Genomic DNA, 16,061 nt, shown 5'->3' on the forward strand with positions numbered 1-16,061 from the left:
TTGGGTGCAAAGTCCTGTCTCCTCCTATTCCCTATCCCATGGCTAATCAGTAACCCACCAGTGGCAAGGTGGGGCCCCATACATAGGAATGTACCCCAAGATACCTATGTTAACAAGTGCGAGGGTACTTCAAGAAGTTCATGGAAAATGTAATTAAAAGATAAGTTTATTTTGTTATAGAACAATTTTGAAGTCATACATATGAGAGGATCTACAAAAAGTTCATGTGAAATACACATTCTGAAAAAACTGCAGATTTCAAACGCCTAACATTTGAAAGGTTTTTGCATTAAAATTAAAGACTCCACAATCTTTTAAAAAATGGTAGCATTTTAAAAAAGTTTACTTATTTTTATGTATTTGAAAGGCAAAGTGACACAGAGAATGAGGAGAGTGAGTAAGAAAGGGAGTGGGATTAGGAAAGAGGGAGAAAAGAAGAGATAGAGAGGGATAGGGATATCTTTCTTCCAGTGGTTCACTTCTCAAATGCCTGCAACAGCTAGGGCTGTATTAGGCTGATGGCAGGGACCCAAGTACTTGAATGATCAGCTACTGCTTCCAAGGTTTGCCCTAGTGGGAAGCTGGATCTGATGCAGAGGCAGGACTCAAACTCAGGCACTTCTATACGGGATACAGACATCCCAAGTGGTGGTTTAACCCACCATGCCACAACATTTGCCCCTCTGCCAACTCTTTGAATTACCCTTCTATACACCACTGCCTGCCATTATGCCAGATTGCTGTTTAGAGAAAATCTGAACCACCGTGTTCTTATTTCTGAATTGTCAAGAGCTTTTCACCTAGAGAATTAGCCTTTCTGCTGTAATCATAACACCAAGATTGCTGTTTAGGAGGGAAGTTTCTAGAATCCCTTTGTGCTGGCTGTGTTAGCTCTCTCTTGCTGAAAAGCTTGGTTAGGTTGTAGGAGACTATTTTTTTTTCTACCGTTGTTGCAGAGTGACAACATGTTCTACAGATAGACATTTATGGAAAATGACAGAAATACATTGTCTGCCACAGCACAAAGTCCAATGCTGTGTTATCATTGATCAGTTACTTTAGGCTTCTCACTTTGGACGCTCTGGCATGATTTGTGTTTAAAAAGGGAAAGAAAAAAACCCATGTTTGCTTTGTCCCCTTGTGGTGTATCTTACCAATGCCACAAAGCTCTCCCTGTTGCTTCAGAGGATCAATAATGAGTCTAGTCAGAATGGGCTGTAACTTGATATGATTATAAGGATTAGTGCCTTTAATCTCCACTAAGCTGCAAGGTAGGGTGATGCTATGATAGTCTTTTTCTTCTTCTGCCTTTAAAATCCCAAACAGGATATTCTTGTTAACTAAACGACTTGTTATATTTGGAAGGCTGCTTGAAACATGGCAGCTTGTCAACATCTTGAGGTGGTGATCAAAGGTTTACCTTTACATGATAAGTTCCAGAAGCTTCTGAGGTGGTGGTAGTGGGGGTGACTTGGTGCAAGGAGCGAGACAGGGAACAGTAAGTCAAATATCAGTGGCAATTGTTGTACAGAACCATGGCAATCTGAAAAGGAAGGTTTTCAGCCTTCTACATTTGGTGGTGTTCACAAAATCGGTTGTTTTGTTTTCCTAAGTGCCCAGCCAGGCTACATTTCCCAGCATTCTTGTAGTTGTGATTGACCATGTGACTATGAACTTACATGAAAAGAAGGAACTTCTGTGAACCTTACAAACCATCCCAACTGTCTTCCACATGTTTTTTTCCCTCTTTTGGTTGACAAGATAGATTAACTCCAGAGAAAACTTGGAAGGGGTTATGTTCAAGATAATAGGGGCATGAGCATCCTGTAGTCCTGAATGACAGCAGGGGGCAGATATCACCAGCTGATCGGAAACACTCTTTGGATTTTAGATAAGCAGAAATAATTTCTAATGTGTTGGAGCCATTATATACATGGAGAGTCTGATATCAGTGTATAGACTGAGCTAATTCACAACCCATTCTTGACTCCTGAACTATTTATTTCTGCAGCACAGGTACTGTCAATTTTGTCTCCTAAGTCCTTTGAAAACTTCTTTTGCTCTTGAATAAAATACTAACTACACAATAATCTTTGGCAGTGTGCAAGAGCCAGTCTCTGCCTACGTCTGCTTCTCAGCTTCGTATGCTGCTTCTTCCTCTTGTCCTCCTTATGACACCAGTCAGAATTCACTTTTTTGAATGTGGTATACTCTTTCTACTTCAGGCCCTTGGTAGTCCTGTTCCCACTGACTGAAATGCCCTCTCCTTCCCTGATTCCTTATCTCTTAATTACTTTTCAGAATCCTTCTTATGTCAAGAAAAAGTATGTGAGCAGTCCAGTGGACTGGGCCACTTTTCCAAGAAAAGCCCATTATACTCATTGCTTAGTGCTGTTTATGCTTAGGAGTTGGGAAGAATTTGCAAGGCTGCATTTTATAAGTTGAAAGCAGAAGTGTGTTAAAAGTTGTTTAAAGAAAAACTGCTAACAATTCAAAGCATAATTCAGTCTAGATAAATTATATAATATTTTTAAGATAGACTATTATGTTTCCATTAAAATTATCCTTATGACAAACAAATGAGTGAAAAGGAAGCAGACTAAAGTATAAAGATTAAGGAAATACGCTAAAATGTCAACTGTGGTTGAATTTCGAAAGTAGTACTTTGAAGATGGTGTTTTCTTTCCCTTTTAGCTTTTTTATTTTTCTGTTTTATAGAATTTATGCAATACTGTAATATTTTATAATTGGAAAACAACTGTATCTATATATCACATTGTATTATGATTATATATTTCATAACTTCTCTCCTTCTTCCCAGACTATAAACTTCCTGAAAGTTGTATCTTACTCATCACGTCTATTTGGAATGGAAGACTGCTGCTTGAAACTGAATTGGATATTCAATAAAAGGTTGCCAAATGAATAACACAAATGAATTTGCCATGAAATCCTTCTTCAAGGAGGCCCATATAGAGTCCCAATTCCCTGTCCCTTAAAGTCTGGGATGTCAATTGTCAAGCTAGTGTATTGCAAGGCACTGGAGTTGGTACTGCGGTCTAGAAAATTCTACACAGTCAAAAAGACCCTAAACTCCCTGACTAGAGATGGAGTGTAGACCAACAAGAATAGGAGGCGAGCAATAAGAAAAGATTACAGTAGTGAAGTCCAAGTAGCTCCTTCTGCCATTTAGCATTACTGTTGGTATTTCAACTGGACAATCAGCTCAAGGATGACTTCCTTGTCCAGGCAATTCATGGTGTAATCAAAAGCAGGTTCATTCCCGCCAACTTTGAATAAATATCTTGTTTAACAAAAGGCATAATGGCAGAAACATGAAGATTTATTTTAGTTAACCAGGATTAATACACATGGGATTCTATAAGAAAAGCTAAAATAAAGACAATAATGTCATAGCCAGACACAAACTGGGTTTAACCACCAGGGTCTCACCATATGGTTAACAAGTGAGTCTCTAGATGAAGCTCTAGACAGAGCCACACGCATGGAGGAATGGGCTAACACTCATTTTAATGTCTTTGACTTCCCATGGTAAATACTCCCCCCACCTGGACTCTGGTTCTGTTGATCTTCAAATGCCCCAACTCCTTGTTTGCTGCCCTCTCTCCCCTGTTCTTTAATTCCTACCAATCCCAACTTCAAGAAGATACAAAACACAGTCTGTCCTCTCTCTAGTGGTGTGTCATTCCCAAGAATGTGGTCACAGTGATCAGGTGGGGAGCCACTGTTCTGCAGGAGGGCCCTTTGGTACCATTCATCCCTGTACAGAGGAGCTGCTTGTTCAATGGTTTTGTCTACTCTCCATCTAGGAGTATGGAGCCTGGTGGAATTTAGTTCTAGAAGGTTTCACGAATGAGGCTAGAGGAACAGGCAAGGGAAGTTTTACAAAGGAGAAGCTAATATACAATTACAAAGACAGATTTATATTTTGGGTATCCTGAAGATATCACGGCACTTCAGAAAAAATCCGACTTGACTGTTCATTGGGAACCACAGGCCTTTAGATCTACTTACTATAAAATGGGTTTTGTGGTCATATGTTTGAGAAGTCCACATAAACTTTCAGATGAAGGGGCTGAGATATAAGATGAAGACATCTTTAGGGCAGGGGGTGCCATTGCCTGTCTATTCTGCAGATGGGGTACAACTGGAGAACTTGGGTTTAGGTGTGGACATAACAAGGTAGGGTGTGTCTTATGAGAATGGTAGACAGGTAATGGTAGCCACCCATTGGCACAGGAGTCATTCATTTCTTCACTCTATCACAGGAGTTAAATCCTTAAAACCTACATCATGGGCTGGTGCTGTGGCTTAGTGGGTAAGCTGCTGCCTGCAGTGCTGGCATCGCATATGGGTGATGGTTCAGGTCCTAGCTGCTCCATTTTCAATCCAGTTCTCTGCTATGGACTGGGAATGCAGTGGAATATGGCCCAATTCCTTGGGCCCCTGCATCTGCATGGGCAGCCAGAAAGAAGCTCCTGGCTTCAGATTGGCACAGCTCTAGCTGTTGCAGCCATTTGGGGAGTGAACCAGCAAATGGAAGATCTATCCATCCATCTCTCTCTCTCTCTCTCTGCCTCTCAGTAGCTCTGCCTTTCAAATAAATACATCTTTAAAAAAAAAAAAACGCATCACAAATGAATGATCCAGAGGAAAGGAGAAACAGTAGCTGGTCTTTGCTCAGTGTTAGTGTTTTATTTTTCAATTGAATGTAAATATCTTTATAAACAGCATATGAGGGTAGTTCAGAAAGTTCATGGAAAAATGAAATTAAAAGATAAATTTATTTTGGTGCAAAAATTTTGAAATCTACACATAATATTTTCATAAATCACATTTTTCATGGGCTATTTGAGGACATTTAATACTATCACTCCCTACTGTCCATTCCCAGCTTCCCCCTGACCTCCTGGTCCCTTTGGCCCTGGAACGTGTGAGGCCAACAAAGATGGTCTATCCTGCAATTTCAAACTGCACCTGCTATCTGTTCTAATGATACCCATCCACTTCTGATTTAAATAGGCTCCAGGTTCCTCTTGGATTTACCTCTGCCATTTCTCACACTCATCTGCCCCTTGCCTTTTTACTCTCACTGCTCTGAGGTCAGTCTCCAAACGCCTCTCTGCTAAAGTAGTTAATGGTTTCTTACTGCCCTGCTTAACTCAGTATCTCTTTCTTTTTTTTTTTTATGGAAAAAAATGTATGAGAAGCCTTTTTTTTATTAAACTTTTATTTAATGAATATAAATTTCCAAAGTATAGCTTATGGGTTACAATGGCTTCCCCCCTCCCATAACTTCCCTCCCGCCCGCAACCCTCCCCTTTCCCGCTCCCTTTCCCCTTCCAATCATGTAAAGATTCATTTTCAATTCTCTTTGTATACAGAAGACCAGTTTAGTATATATTAGGTAAAGATTTCAACATTTTGCCCATATAGCAACATAAAGTGAAAAAACTACCATTGGATTACTAATTATAGCATTAAATAGCAATGTACAGCACATTAAAGACAGAGATCCTACATAATTTTTTTTTTCAAATTAATTAATTTTCTATGCCATTTCCATTTTAACACCAGGTTGTTTTTTTTTTTTTCATTTCCAATTCTCTTTATATACAGAAGATCACTTCAGTATATAATTAGTAAAGACCTCATCAGTTTGTGCCCACACAGAAACGCAAAGTATAAAAATACTGTTTCAGTACTAGTTATAGCATCACTTGGCTTTAGACGACACATTAGGGACAGATCCCACATGGGGTGTAAGTACACAGTGACTCCTGTTGCTGATTTAACAATTTGACACTCCTGTTCATGGCGTCAGTAATCTCCCTAGGCTCTAGTCATGAGTTGCCAGGGCTATGGAAGCCTTTAGAGTTCGCTGACTTTGATCTTATTCCGATAGGGTCATAGTCAAAGTGGAAGTTCTCTCCTCCCTTCGGAGAAGGGTACCTCCTTCTTTGATGGCCCCGTTCTTTCCACTGGGATCTCACTCACAGAGATCATTCATTTAGGTCTTTTTTTTTTTTTCCATGATATCTTGGCTTTCCATGCCTGCTATACTCTCATGGGCTCTTCAGCCAGATCTGAATGCCTTGAGGGCTGATTCTGAGGCCAGAGTGTTGTTTAGGACATCTGCCATCCTATGAGTCTGCTGTGTATCCCACTTCCCATGTTGGATCTTTCTCTCCCTTTTTGATTCTATCAGTTAGTATTAGCAGATACTTGTCTTGTTTGTGTGATCTCTTTGACTCTTAGACCTATCAGAGCTATCAATTGTGAGCTGAAATTGATCACTTGGACTAGTGCGATGGCATTGGTACATGCCATCTTGATGGGATTGTGTTGGAATCCCCTGGCACATTTCTAACTCCACCATTTGCGGCCAGTCCGATTGAGCATGTTCCAAATTGTTCATCTCCTCCCTCTCTTTTTCCACTCTTAGATTTAACAGGGATCACTTTTCAGTTAAAATTTAAACACCTAAGAATAATTGTGTGTTAATTACTGAGTTCAACCAATAGTACTAGAACAACAATAACAACAACAAATACTAAAAAGGATAAAGTATTACATTGTACATCTAAAGTCAGGACAGGAGCTGATCAGTTCATTGTTGCTTATAGTGTCCATTTCACTTAACAGGTTTCCCCTTTGGCGCTCAGTTGTCACCGATCAGGGAAAACAAATGATATTTTTCTCTTTGGGTCTGGCTTAATTCACTCAGCATGATGTTTTCCAGATTGCTCCATCTTGTTGCAAATGACTGGGTTTCGTTGTTTCTTACTGCTGTATAGTATTCTATGGAGTACATGTCCCATAATTTCTTTATCCAGTCTACTGTTGATGGGCATTTGGGTTGGTTCCAGGTCTTAGCTATTGTGAATTGAGCTGCAATAAACATTAATGTGCAGATGGCTTTTTTATTTGCCAAATTAATTTCCTTTGGGTAAATTCCAAGGAGTGGGATGGCTGGGTTGTATGGTAGGGTTATGTTCAGGTTTCTGAGGAATCTCCAGACAGACTTCCATAGTGGCTTAACCAGTTTGCATTCCCACCAACAGTGGGTTAGTGTCCCTTTTTCCCCACATCCTCTCCAGCATCTGTTGTTGGTAGATTTCTGAATGTGAGCCATTCTCACCGGGGTGAGATGGAACCTCATTGTGGTTTTGATTTGCATTTCTCTGATTTGCTAGTGATCTTGAACATTTTTTCATGTGTCTGTTGGCCATTTGGATTTCCTCTTTCGAAAAATGTCTATTGAGGTCCTTGGCCCATCTCTTAAGTGGGTTGTTTGTTTTGTTGTTGTGGATTTTCTTGATTTCTTTGTAGATTCTGGTTATCAATCCTTTATCTGTAGTATAGTTTGCGAATATTTTTTCCCATTCTGTTGGTTGCCTCTTCACTTTCCTGACTGTTTCTTTTGAAGTACAGAAACTTCTCAATTTGATGCAATCCCAAATGTTAATTTTGGTTTTGACTGCCTGTGCTGTTGGAGTATTTTCCAGGAAGTCTTTGCCTGTGCCTATATCTTGCAGGGTTTCTCCAATGCTCTCTAATAATTTGATGGTTTCGGGTCGTAGATTTAAGTCTTTAATCCATGTTGAGTGAATTTTTGTGTAAGGTGATAGGTATGGGTCTTGCTTCAAGCTTCTGCATGTGGAAATCCAATTTTCCCAGCACCATTTATTGAATAGACTGTCCTTATTCCAGGGATTAGATTTGGATCTTTGGTCAAATATAAGTTGGCTGTAGATGTTTGGATTGATTTCTGGTGTTTCTATTCTGTTCCATTGGTCTATCCATCTGTTTCTGTACTAGTACCATGCTGTTTTGATAATAACTGCCCTGTAGTATGTCCTAAAATCAGGTATTGTGATGCCTCCGGCTTTGTTTTTGTTGTACAGGATTGCTTTGGCTATTCGAGGTCTTCTGTGTCTCCATATGAATTTCAGCATCATTTTTTCCAGATCTGAGAAGAAGGTCTTTGGGATCTTGATGGGTATTGCATTGAATGTATAAATTGCTTTTGGGAGAATAGACATTTTGATGATATTGATTCTTCCAATCCATGAGCATGGAAGATTTCTCCATTTTTTGGTATCCTCTTCTATTTCTTTCTGTAAGGTTTTGTAGTTTTCATCGTAGAGATCTTTAACGTCTTTGGTTAAGTTTATTCCAAGGTATTTGATTGTTTTTGTAGCTATTGTGAATGGGATTGATTTTAGCAGTTCTTCCTCAGCCGTGGCATTGCCTGTGTATACAAAGGCTGTTGATTTTTGTGCATTGATTTTATATCCTGCTACTTTGCCAAACTCTTCGATGAGTTCCAGTAGTCTCTTAGTAGAGTTCTTTGGGTCCCCTAAATAAAGAATCATATCATCTGCAAAGAGGGATAGTTTGAGTTCGTCCTTCCCGATTTGTATCCCTTTAATTTCTTTTTCTTGCCTAATAGCTCTGGCCAAAACTTCCAGAACTATATTGAATAGCAGTGGTGAGAGAGGGCATCCCTGTCTGGTACCAGATTTCAGTGGAAATGCTTCCAACTTTTCCCCATTCAATAGGATGTTGGCTGTGGGTTTTTCATATATTGCTTTGATTGTATTAAGGAATGTTCCTTCCATACCCAGTTTGCTTAGAGTTTTCATCATGAAAGGGTGTTGTATTTTATCAAATGCTTTCTCTGCGTCTATTGAGAGAATCATATGGTTTTTCTTCTGCAGTCTGTTAATGTAGTGTATTACATTGATTGTTTTGCGAATGTTGAACCATCCCTGCATACCGGGGATGAATCCCACTTGGTCTGGGTGGATGATCTTTCTGATGTGTTGTTGCATTCTATTGGCCAGAATTTTATTGAGTATTTTTGCATCTGTGTTCATCAGGGATATTGGTCTGTAATTCTCTTTCAATGCTGCATCATTTTCCAGCTTAGGAATTAAGGTGATGCTGGCTTCATAGAAGGAATTTGGGAGGATTCCCTCTTTTTCGATTGCTCTGAATAGTTTGAGAAGAATTGGAGTTAGTTCTTCTCTAAATGTCTGGTAGAACTCAGCAGTGAATCCATCTGGCCCTGGGCTTTTCTTTGTTGGGAGGGCCTTTATTACTGTTTCAATTTCTGTGTCAGTTATTGGTCTGTTTAGGATTTCTATGTCTTCCTGGTTCAATTTAGGCAGGTTGCTTGTGTCCAGGAATCTATCCATTAATGATAGATTTCCCTGTTTGCTGGCATACAAGTCCTTGTAGTAATTTCTGATGATTCTTTTTATTTCTGTGGTGTCTGTGGTTACGTTTCCCATTTCATCTCTGATCCTATTGATTTGGGTCTTTTCTGTTCTTTTTTTAGTTAGTTGGGCCAATGGGGTGTCAATTTTGTTTATTTTTTCAAAAAACCAGCTCCTCGTTTGGCTGATTTTTTGTAATGTTTTTTTGGATTCAATCCTGTTGATTTCTTCTCTGATTTTAATTATTTCTCTTCTCCTACTGGGTTTGGGTTTGGTTTGCTGCAGATTTTCTAGATCCTTGAGATGACTTGAAAGCTCATCTATTTGGTGCCTTTCCAATTTCTTGATGTAGGCACCTATTGATATAAACTTTCCTCTTAACACTGCTTTTGTTGTATCCCATAGGTTTTGGTATGTTGTGCTGTTATCCTCATTTACTTCCAGAAAATTTTTGATTTCTCTTTTAATTTCTTCTATGACCCATTGTTCATTCAGGAGCATGTTGTTCAATCTCCATGTGTTTGCACGTGCTCTAGGGATTCCTGAGTTGCCAATTTCCAATTTCATTCCTTTGTGGTCTGAGAAGCTGCATGGTATGATTCTAATTCTTTTGAATTTGCTGAGACTTGCTTTATGGCCTAGTATGTGGTCAATCCTAGAGAGGGTTCCATGTACTGCTGAGAAGAATGTAAAGTCCTTAGATGTAGGATGAAATGTTCTGTAGATATCTGTTAGATCCATTTGGGCTATAGTGTCATTTAAATCTACTGTCTCCTTGTTGATCTTCTGTGCTGTTGATCTGTCTATCTCTGAGAGTGGAGTATTGAAGTCCCCCAGTACTATTGTATTGGGGTCTAAGTCTCCCTTTAAGTCCCTTAACAAGTCTTTTAAATAAGCTGGTGCCCTGTAATTAGGTGCATATACGTTGATAATCATTATATCTTCCTGTTGAATGGATCCCTTAATCATTATATAGTGCCCCTCTTTGTCTCTCCTAACAGTTTTTGTGGTAAAGTTTATGTTGTCCGATATTAAGATGGCTACGCCCGCTCTCTTTTCATTTCTGTTGGCGTGGTATATCTTTTTCCAGCCTTTCACTCTCAGCTTGTATGGATCATTGTTGGATAGATGGGTTTCTCGTAAGCAGCAAAAGGATGGGTTTTGTTCCTTAACCCAATCAGCCAATCGGTGTCTTTTAACTGGACAGTTCAAGCCATTAACATTCAATGTGACTATTGAGAAGGAGTAACTTTGCCCTGCCATTAGCCAAAGATACTTTCTAATATATGGTTTGAGATTCCTGTGATCTTTTGGTGTGAGGTTTCCTACCTTTACCTTCTTTCATATTGGTGACCGTGTTTCTGTATGTAACACATCTTTAAGCATGTTTTGCAGGGCTGGACGAGTGGCGACAAATTCTTTCAATGTCTGTTTGCTGTGAAAGGTCTTTATTTCACCTTCATTCATAAATGAGAGATTTGCAGGATATAGTATTCTGGGCTGGCAGTTTTTCTCTCTTAGCACCTGGGCTATGTCTCGCCTTTCTCTCCTAGCTTGCAAGGTTTCTGAAGAGAAGTCAGCTGTGAGTCTAATTGGAGATCCTCTGAGAGTAATCTGGCGTTTCTCTCTTGCACATTTTAGGATCTTTTCTTTGTGTTTCACTGTGGTGAGTTTGATTACGACGTGTCGTGGTGAGGATCTCTTTTGGTCATGTTTATTAGGGGTTCTATGAGCTTCCTGTATTAGGATGTCTCTGTCTTTCTCCAAACCTGGGAAATTTTCTGCTAGTATCTCACTAAAAAGGCCTTCTAATCCTTTCTCTCTCTCCATGCCTTCAGGTACTCCTAGAACCCGAATGTTGGGTTTTTTAAGAGTATCCTGTAGATTCCTGACAGTATTTTTTAGATTTCTGATTTCTTCTTCTTTTCTTTGATTTGATTGTTTCCTTTCCTGTTCTCTGTCTTCTAAGTCTGATATTCTCTCTTCTGCTTCGTCCATTCTGTTTTTAAGACTCTCTAATGTGTTTGTCATTTGATCTATTGAATTCTTCATTTCATTATGATTTCTCATCACTATCACCATTTCTTGTTCCACTAGTTGTTTCATTTCATTTTGATTCCTCCTTAATATTTCATTTTCACGAGAGAGATTTTCTATCTTGTCCATGAAGGATTTCTGTAGTTCAAGAATTTGTTTTTGAGAACTTCTTAATGTTCTTATCAATTTTTTGAGATCTGCTTCTTGCATTTCTTCAATCTCCTCATCTTCATAATCTTGAATTGGGGTGTCTTTTTCATTTGGGGGTGTCATAGTGTCTTCCTTGTTCTTGTTACCTCGGTTTTTGCGTTTGTTGTTTGGCATGTTGGAGATATTTGGTTTCTTCACTGTGGTGTTTTTTCTTGTTACACTATGGCTCTATATTAAGTGGACTGTCTGCTTTCAGTGGTGCCTTAGAGGCTTGAGATGAGTGTGGACTGAGAGCTGTGTTTGGTTCCTCAGGGCTGAGGGTGTGTCAAAGATGACACTCCCAGGTTAGGTGTGGTAAATCTCTCTCTTTTTTGATTCAAAAGGGAAGTAATTCCGCACAGCTGAACGTAATTGGAGGTAGTTAGCAGGCAAATGATATACCCACAGGAGCCAGAGATCGGAAGCTCTTTCCCATGGACCACACAGGGAATCTCTGCTGCCCTCAGTGTGGGCTCCAGTTCTCCTGCAATCTCCCACTGGGTTGCCAAGTTAGATGCTAATCTCCTGTTATTTCACCCCTCCCCCCAGAGTCAGGTTTTTCTGCTAGGCTCAGGACTGGTGCAGACCTGAGGTTGCCCTGCTTATGACGTATGTCCAAAATGGCGCCTGCTCTGTCTTGCTCGCCTTTGAGAGGTGAGCGGAGAGAGAGAAACTTGTGTCCGTATCGGTCGCTTTTTTTTAATTTTTTTCCTCTCTCTCTTCTAGTTAGCCTGGTGAACTTTTCCCCACGAAGTTTCAAGCCTCGTTCCCTCTAGCCTCCTCTTTCCGCTTGCCTGCTGGTGTCTCGGGCTATTGTGGTTCGGCTCACCTCGCGTTCCAGCGCTGGTGCGTTGAGTCTGCTGCTGGTGTCCCGAACTTGGGCTCCCATGCTCTCCACGCAGGTACACTGTGAATCTCTAGTTCTGGAAGAGTTTCCTCTGCTGTTTCATCCCCTACTCTTCCTTGACCCTGCAGTATCTCCACTTATATTAACTGTCTCTCTCTCCGGACTAATAGTGTGCTCCCTGCCTATTCCGCCATCTTGCCGCCTCGAGACCTCAGTATCTCTTTCTCAACCCATTTTTATTGCACTGCTATGGTTTACTCTTCTAGAAGCATAGCTCTTTAGGCTCACTCTACCTACCTTTGTCTGAACTTGGCAGGAATTCCAGGTCTATTACGGTCCAGTCACAACCTACTTCATTTCTGTACTTGGTGCTCTACCAAGACTAAAGTTCACAGGGTTCCTGGTATAGCATCAAGACCTTTCTCCTGCCATGATTTTTCCGTATTTCATCTGCTTGGAACTATTTTAACCCCATGCATTCACGTTCACATTCTATCAGTACAGATGGCTGAGATAAAATAACAATGCCAAAAACTGACCTTGAGTGATAGAGAAGTGAAATGAAGGCTATGTTAATCTGCTTGATTTAATCATTCAATTTTTTATACATATTCCAAAGCATTATATCCATAAAACAATTACGATTTGCCAATTAAAATATGAAATTAAAAATCATAAAACTTCTCTTATTTTATGTTAGAATTAATCTTTTCTCTTCTAAACTTCTGCAGCACTTCTCACTTTTAGAGTGTTTCAGGTTTATACTCCAACTTTCCTACTAAGACAGAATCTCTGGCAGCAGAATTTGTGTCTAATTTCCCTTTGTGCTCCTCCACCTAGAACTTTGTATCCTCTGTTAATATTTGAAAGAACAAGTGCATAAATGATATTCTCACCTGCAACTTGGCAGTTAATTGTCACGTTCACTCCTTGCACTGTTTTGATGGTGCCTCCTACATCAACTGTGACTGCAGGCTTCTCCGTGTTGATCACAGTCATGCGTGATGTTTTCACGAGTGGCTTTCCTGAAGATGAGGAAGAATGCAAGATGTTACTGGACAATGTCTGTGGTTTTGGGCCAATCACTTGAAACAAGGGCTACATAACCAACCATGAACAGCTGGCTTACCTGGCTTTTTCCCTATCATGTTTTCACTTGAAGGAGTTCTAACTGCACAATATAAAACCACTCATGGCCTCCTGCTATTGACCTACCACAGAGTTGTCAGAAAAAGAACAAGGGTTGAAGAGTATGAAGATAGAGCACAGTGTACAAGTTGGGATTATTTATGCATTTAATCACCAAATTAACAAATGATTCTACATTATTTTTAACATAAAAATGATACATCTTTGTCAGCATACATGTAATGTTTTGATACCTGTATATCTTGCATTACACATTAGATTTTAAGACCTTATCTTTTTTAAAGACGTTAATTTATCTACAGGTAGAAAGGGAGGGAGGGAAAGAGAGAGGGAGAAGAAGTAGGAAAGGCATAGGGAGTTTTTCTTTTATCTGTTCATCACTCCCCAAATGGCTATAACAGGCCAGGCTGAAGCCAGGAACCTGGAACTCTGTCCTTGTCTTCCACATGAGTGGCAGGGACCCAAACACTTTGGCCATTTCCCACCACCTTCCTACATATACTAGCAAGGAGCTGGATAGGAAGTGGAAAAGCTGGAACTCGAGCTGGTGCTCCAGTATGGGATGCCAAGTGTCATAAGCAGAGATTTAACTTGCTGCTCCAGAAAGCTGGCCTCAAGACCTTATTTATTTATGTTTTTTAAAACAACTTTTTATTTTGAAATATCCAGGGATTTACAGCATTTATAAGAAAAATTAGAGAGCAGACCTTTGTATCCATACCAAGTTTTTCCCTAATGGTAACATCTTACAAAACAGTACAGTATATATGGCTCCCACATTGATGCTCAAAGTGTGAAGTTATAGAACATTTCCATTGCTATAGATATCATTCATGTTGCCCCCAAACCCTTCTTAACCCTTTAGCAACTGTTAACATGGTCCCAATCTTTATAATTTTACCATTTCAAGAATTTTATATAAATGGAATCATACAGTATGATTGCAGAAAATTTCTCTGGCTGTTCTTCCAGGTCTCACAGGGTAGCATGATTACACATATCAACAGTCAATTCTTTTTATTGCTGAGTGGTGTTCCATGGTATAGATGGTTAGCCATTTACCAGTTGAAAGGACATCAGGGTTACAAAAGAAGCTGCTACAAATATTTCAGTGCAGGTTTCTGTACAAGTCTTTATTTCTTTGGGATAAATGCCCAGGTGTAAAATTTCTGGGTCTTCCTAGGTCATATGTCAATTGCATATTTAGTTTTTGTGTTCTTTTTAGAAAGTATCAAGCTGTTTTCCAGAGTGGCCACAGCATTTCACATTCCCACAAGCAGTGTAGGCGTCCTGCAGTTTCTCTGGGTCAAGCTGAAGCTGGGGGGTTAGGAACCCAATCTGTATCTCCCATGTGGATGGCAGGGATCCAACCACTTGTGCTATCAGCCTCTGCCTTCCGGGGTCTGCATTATCAGAAAGCTGGAACCAGCAACAGGATTTAGGAATCGGTCCAGGTACGGGAATGTCTGAACAGCTATGTCACATGCTTACTCCAGATTTTTTTTTTCTGTTGAATTTTGAGGGTTATTTTTATTCTAGATATTAATCCTGTCAGATATGCAGTTTGCAAATACGATCTCCTCATCTATAGCTTTTCTTTTCATAATACAATCTTTCATAGGGCAAACTTTTAAATTTTGATCAAGTACAATTTACCAATTTTTCTTTTTTATGGATCATACTTTAGATATCAAGTCAAAGACCTATTTACCTAGTTCTAGATTCTGTAAATGTTTTCTTATGCTTTGTTCTAAAAACTTTATAGTTTTACATTTTATATGTAACTTTGTGGTGCATTTTGAATTAATTTTTGTATAAGTTATGGGACTGTCAAAAGTTTTCTATCGATGTCTGATTGCTTTATCATCATTGAATGACAGGTGATCATTCCTATACTGAATTACCTTTGCACTTTTTTTTAAAGGATTTGTTTGTTTGTTTGGAATTCTGAATTAGAGAGAGAGAAGAAGAGACAGAAAGAGATCTTCCATCTGTTAGTTCACTGCCCAGATGGCTGCAATGGCAAGGGCTGGGTCAGACTGAAGCCAGGAGCCAGGAACTTCATCTGGGTGTCCCACATGGGTGTAGTGGCACAGACTTGGCCCATCTTCCGATACTTTCCTAGGTGCATTAGCAGGGAGCTAGACTGGAATTAGAACAGGTGGGACTAAGACTAGTGACGATATGGGATGTTGGCATCGCAGGTGGTAGCCTAACCTGCTACACTGCAATGCCAGCTCCATCCTTTATACCTTTGTAAAAAACAGTTGGACATGGGAAGTAGTCCAAATAGACTCATAGAATGAGAATTGCTTTAAATAGCACTCTGACCTCAGAATCAGACTTTAAGGCATTCTGCTCTGGCTCTAAAGCCCTTGAGAGCATTTTAGGCATGGAAAGCTAGGACACTGTGGCAAAAAATGTCCTACTTAAAGGATCTCTGTGAGTGAGAGCCCTGCAGAAAGAAGTAAGCATCAAAGAAGGAGGTACTTTTCTCTGAAGGGAGGAGAGAAATTTCCACTTTGCTTATGGTCTTGTCTAAGTACTGATGGAATTCGTGATTCAAAAAGCTTCCATAACCTTGACAGATCATG

At 39.8% G+C, this 16,061-nt stretch overlaps 1 protein-coding gene across 4 annotated transcripts in view; it reads right to left on the reverse strand.

The window, feature by feature from the left end:
* Positions 1-16,061, reverse strand: part of ADAMTSL1 (ADAMTS like 1) — a 475,795-nt gene that overhangs the window by 77,126 nt on the left and 382,608 nt on the right. For all 4 annotated transcript variants that reach the window (XM_062208161.1, XM_062208159.1, XM_062208160.1 and 1 more), the window contains one exon: positions 13,215-13,343. In XM_062208161.1, coding sequence (XP_062064145.1) covers positions 13,215-13,343 — 129 coding nt within the window. The remainder of the gene's footprint in view (positions 1-13,214; positions 13,344-16,061) is intronic.

Source organism: Lepus europaeus, chromosome 12 (genome assembly GCF_033115175.1).
Source record: "Lepus europaeus isolate LE1 chromosome 12, mLepTim1.pri, whole genome shotgun sequence".
Classification (NCBI taxonomy): Eukaryota; Metazoa; Chordata; class Mammalia; order Lagomorpha; family Leporidae; genus Lepus; species Lepus europaeus.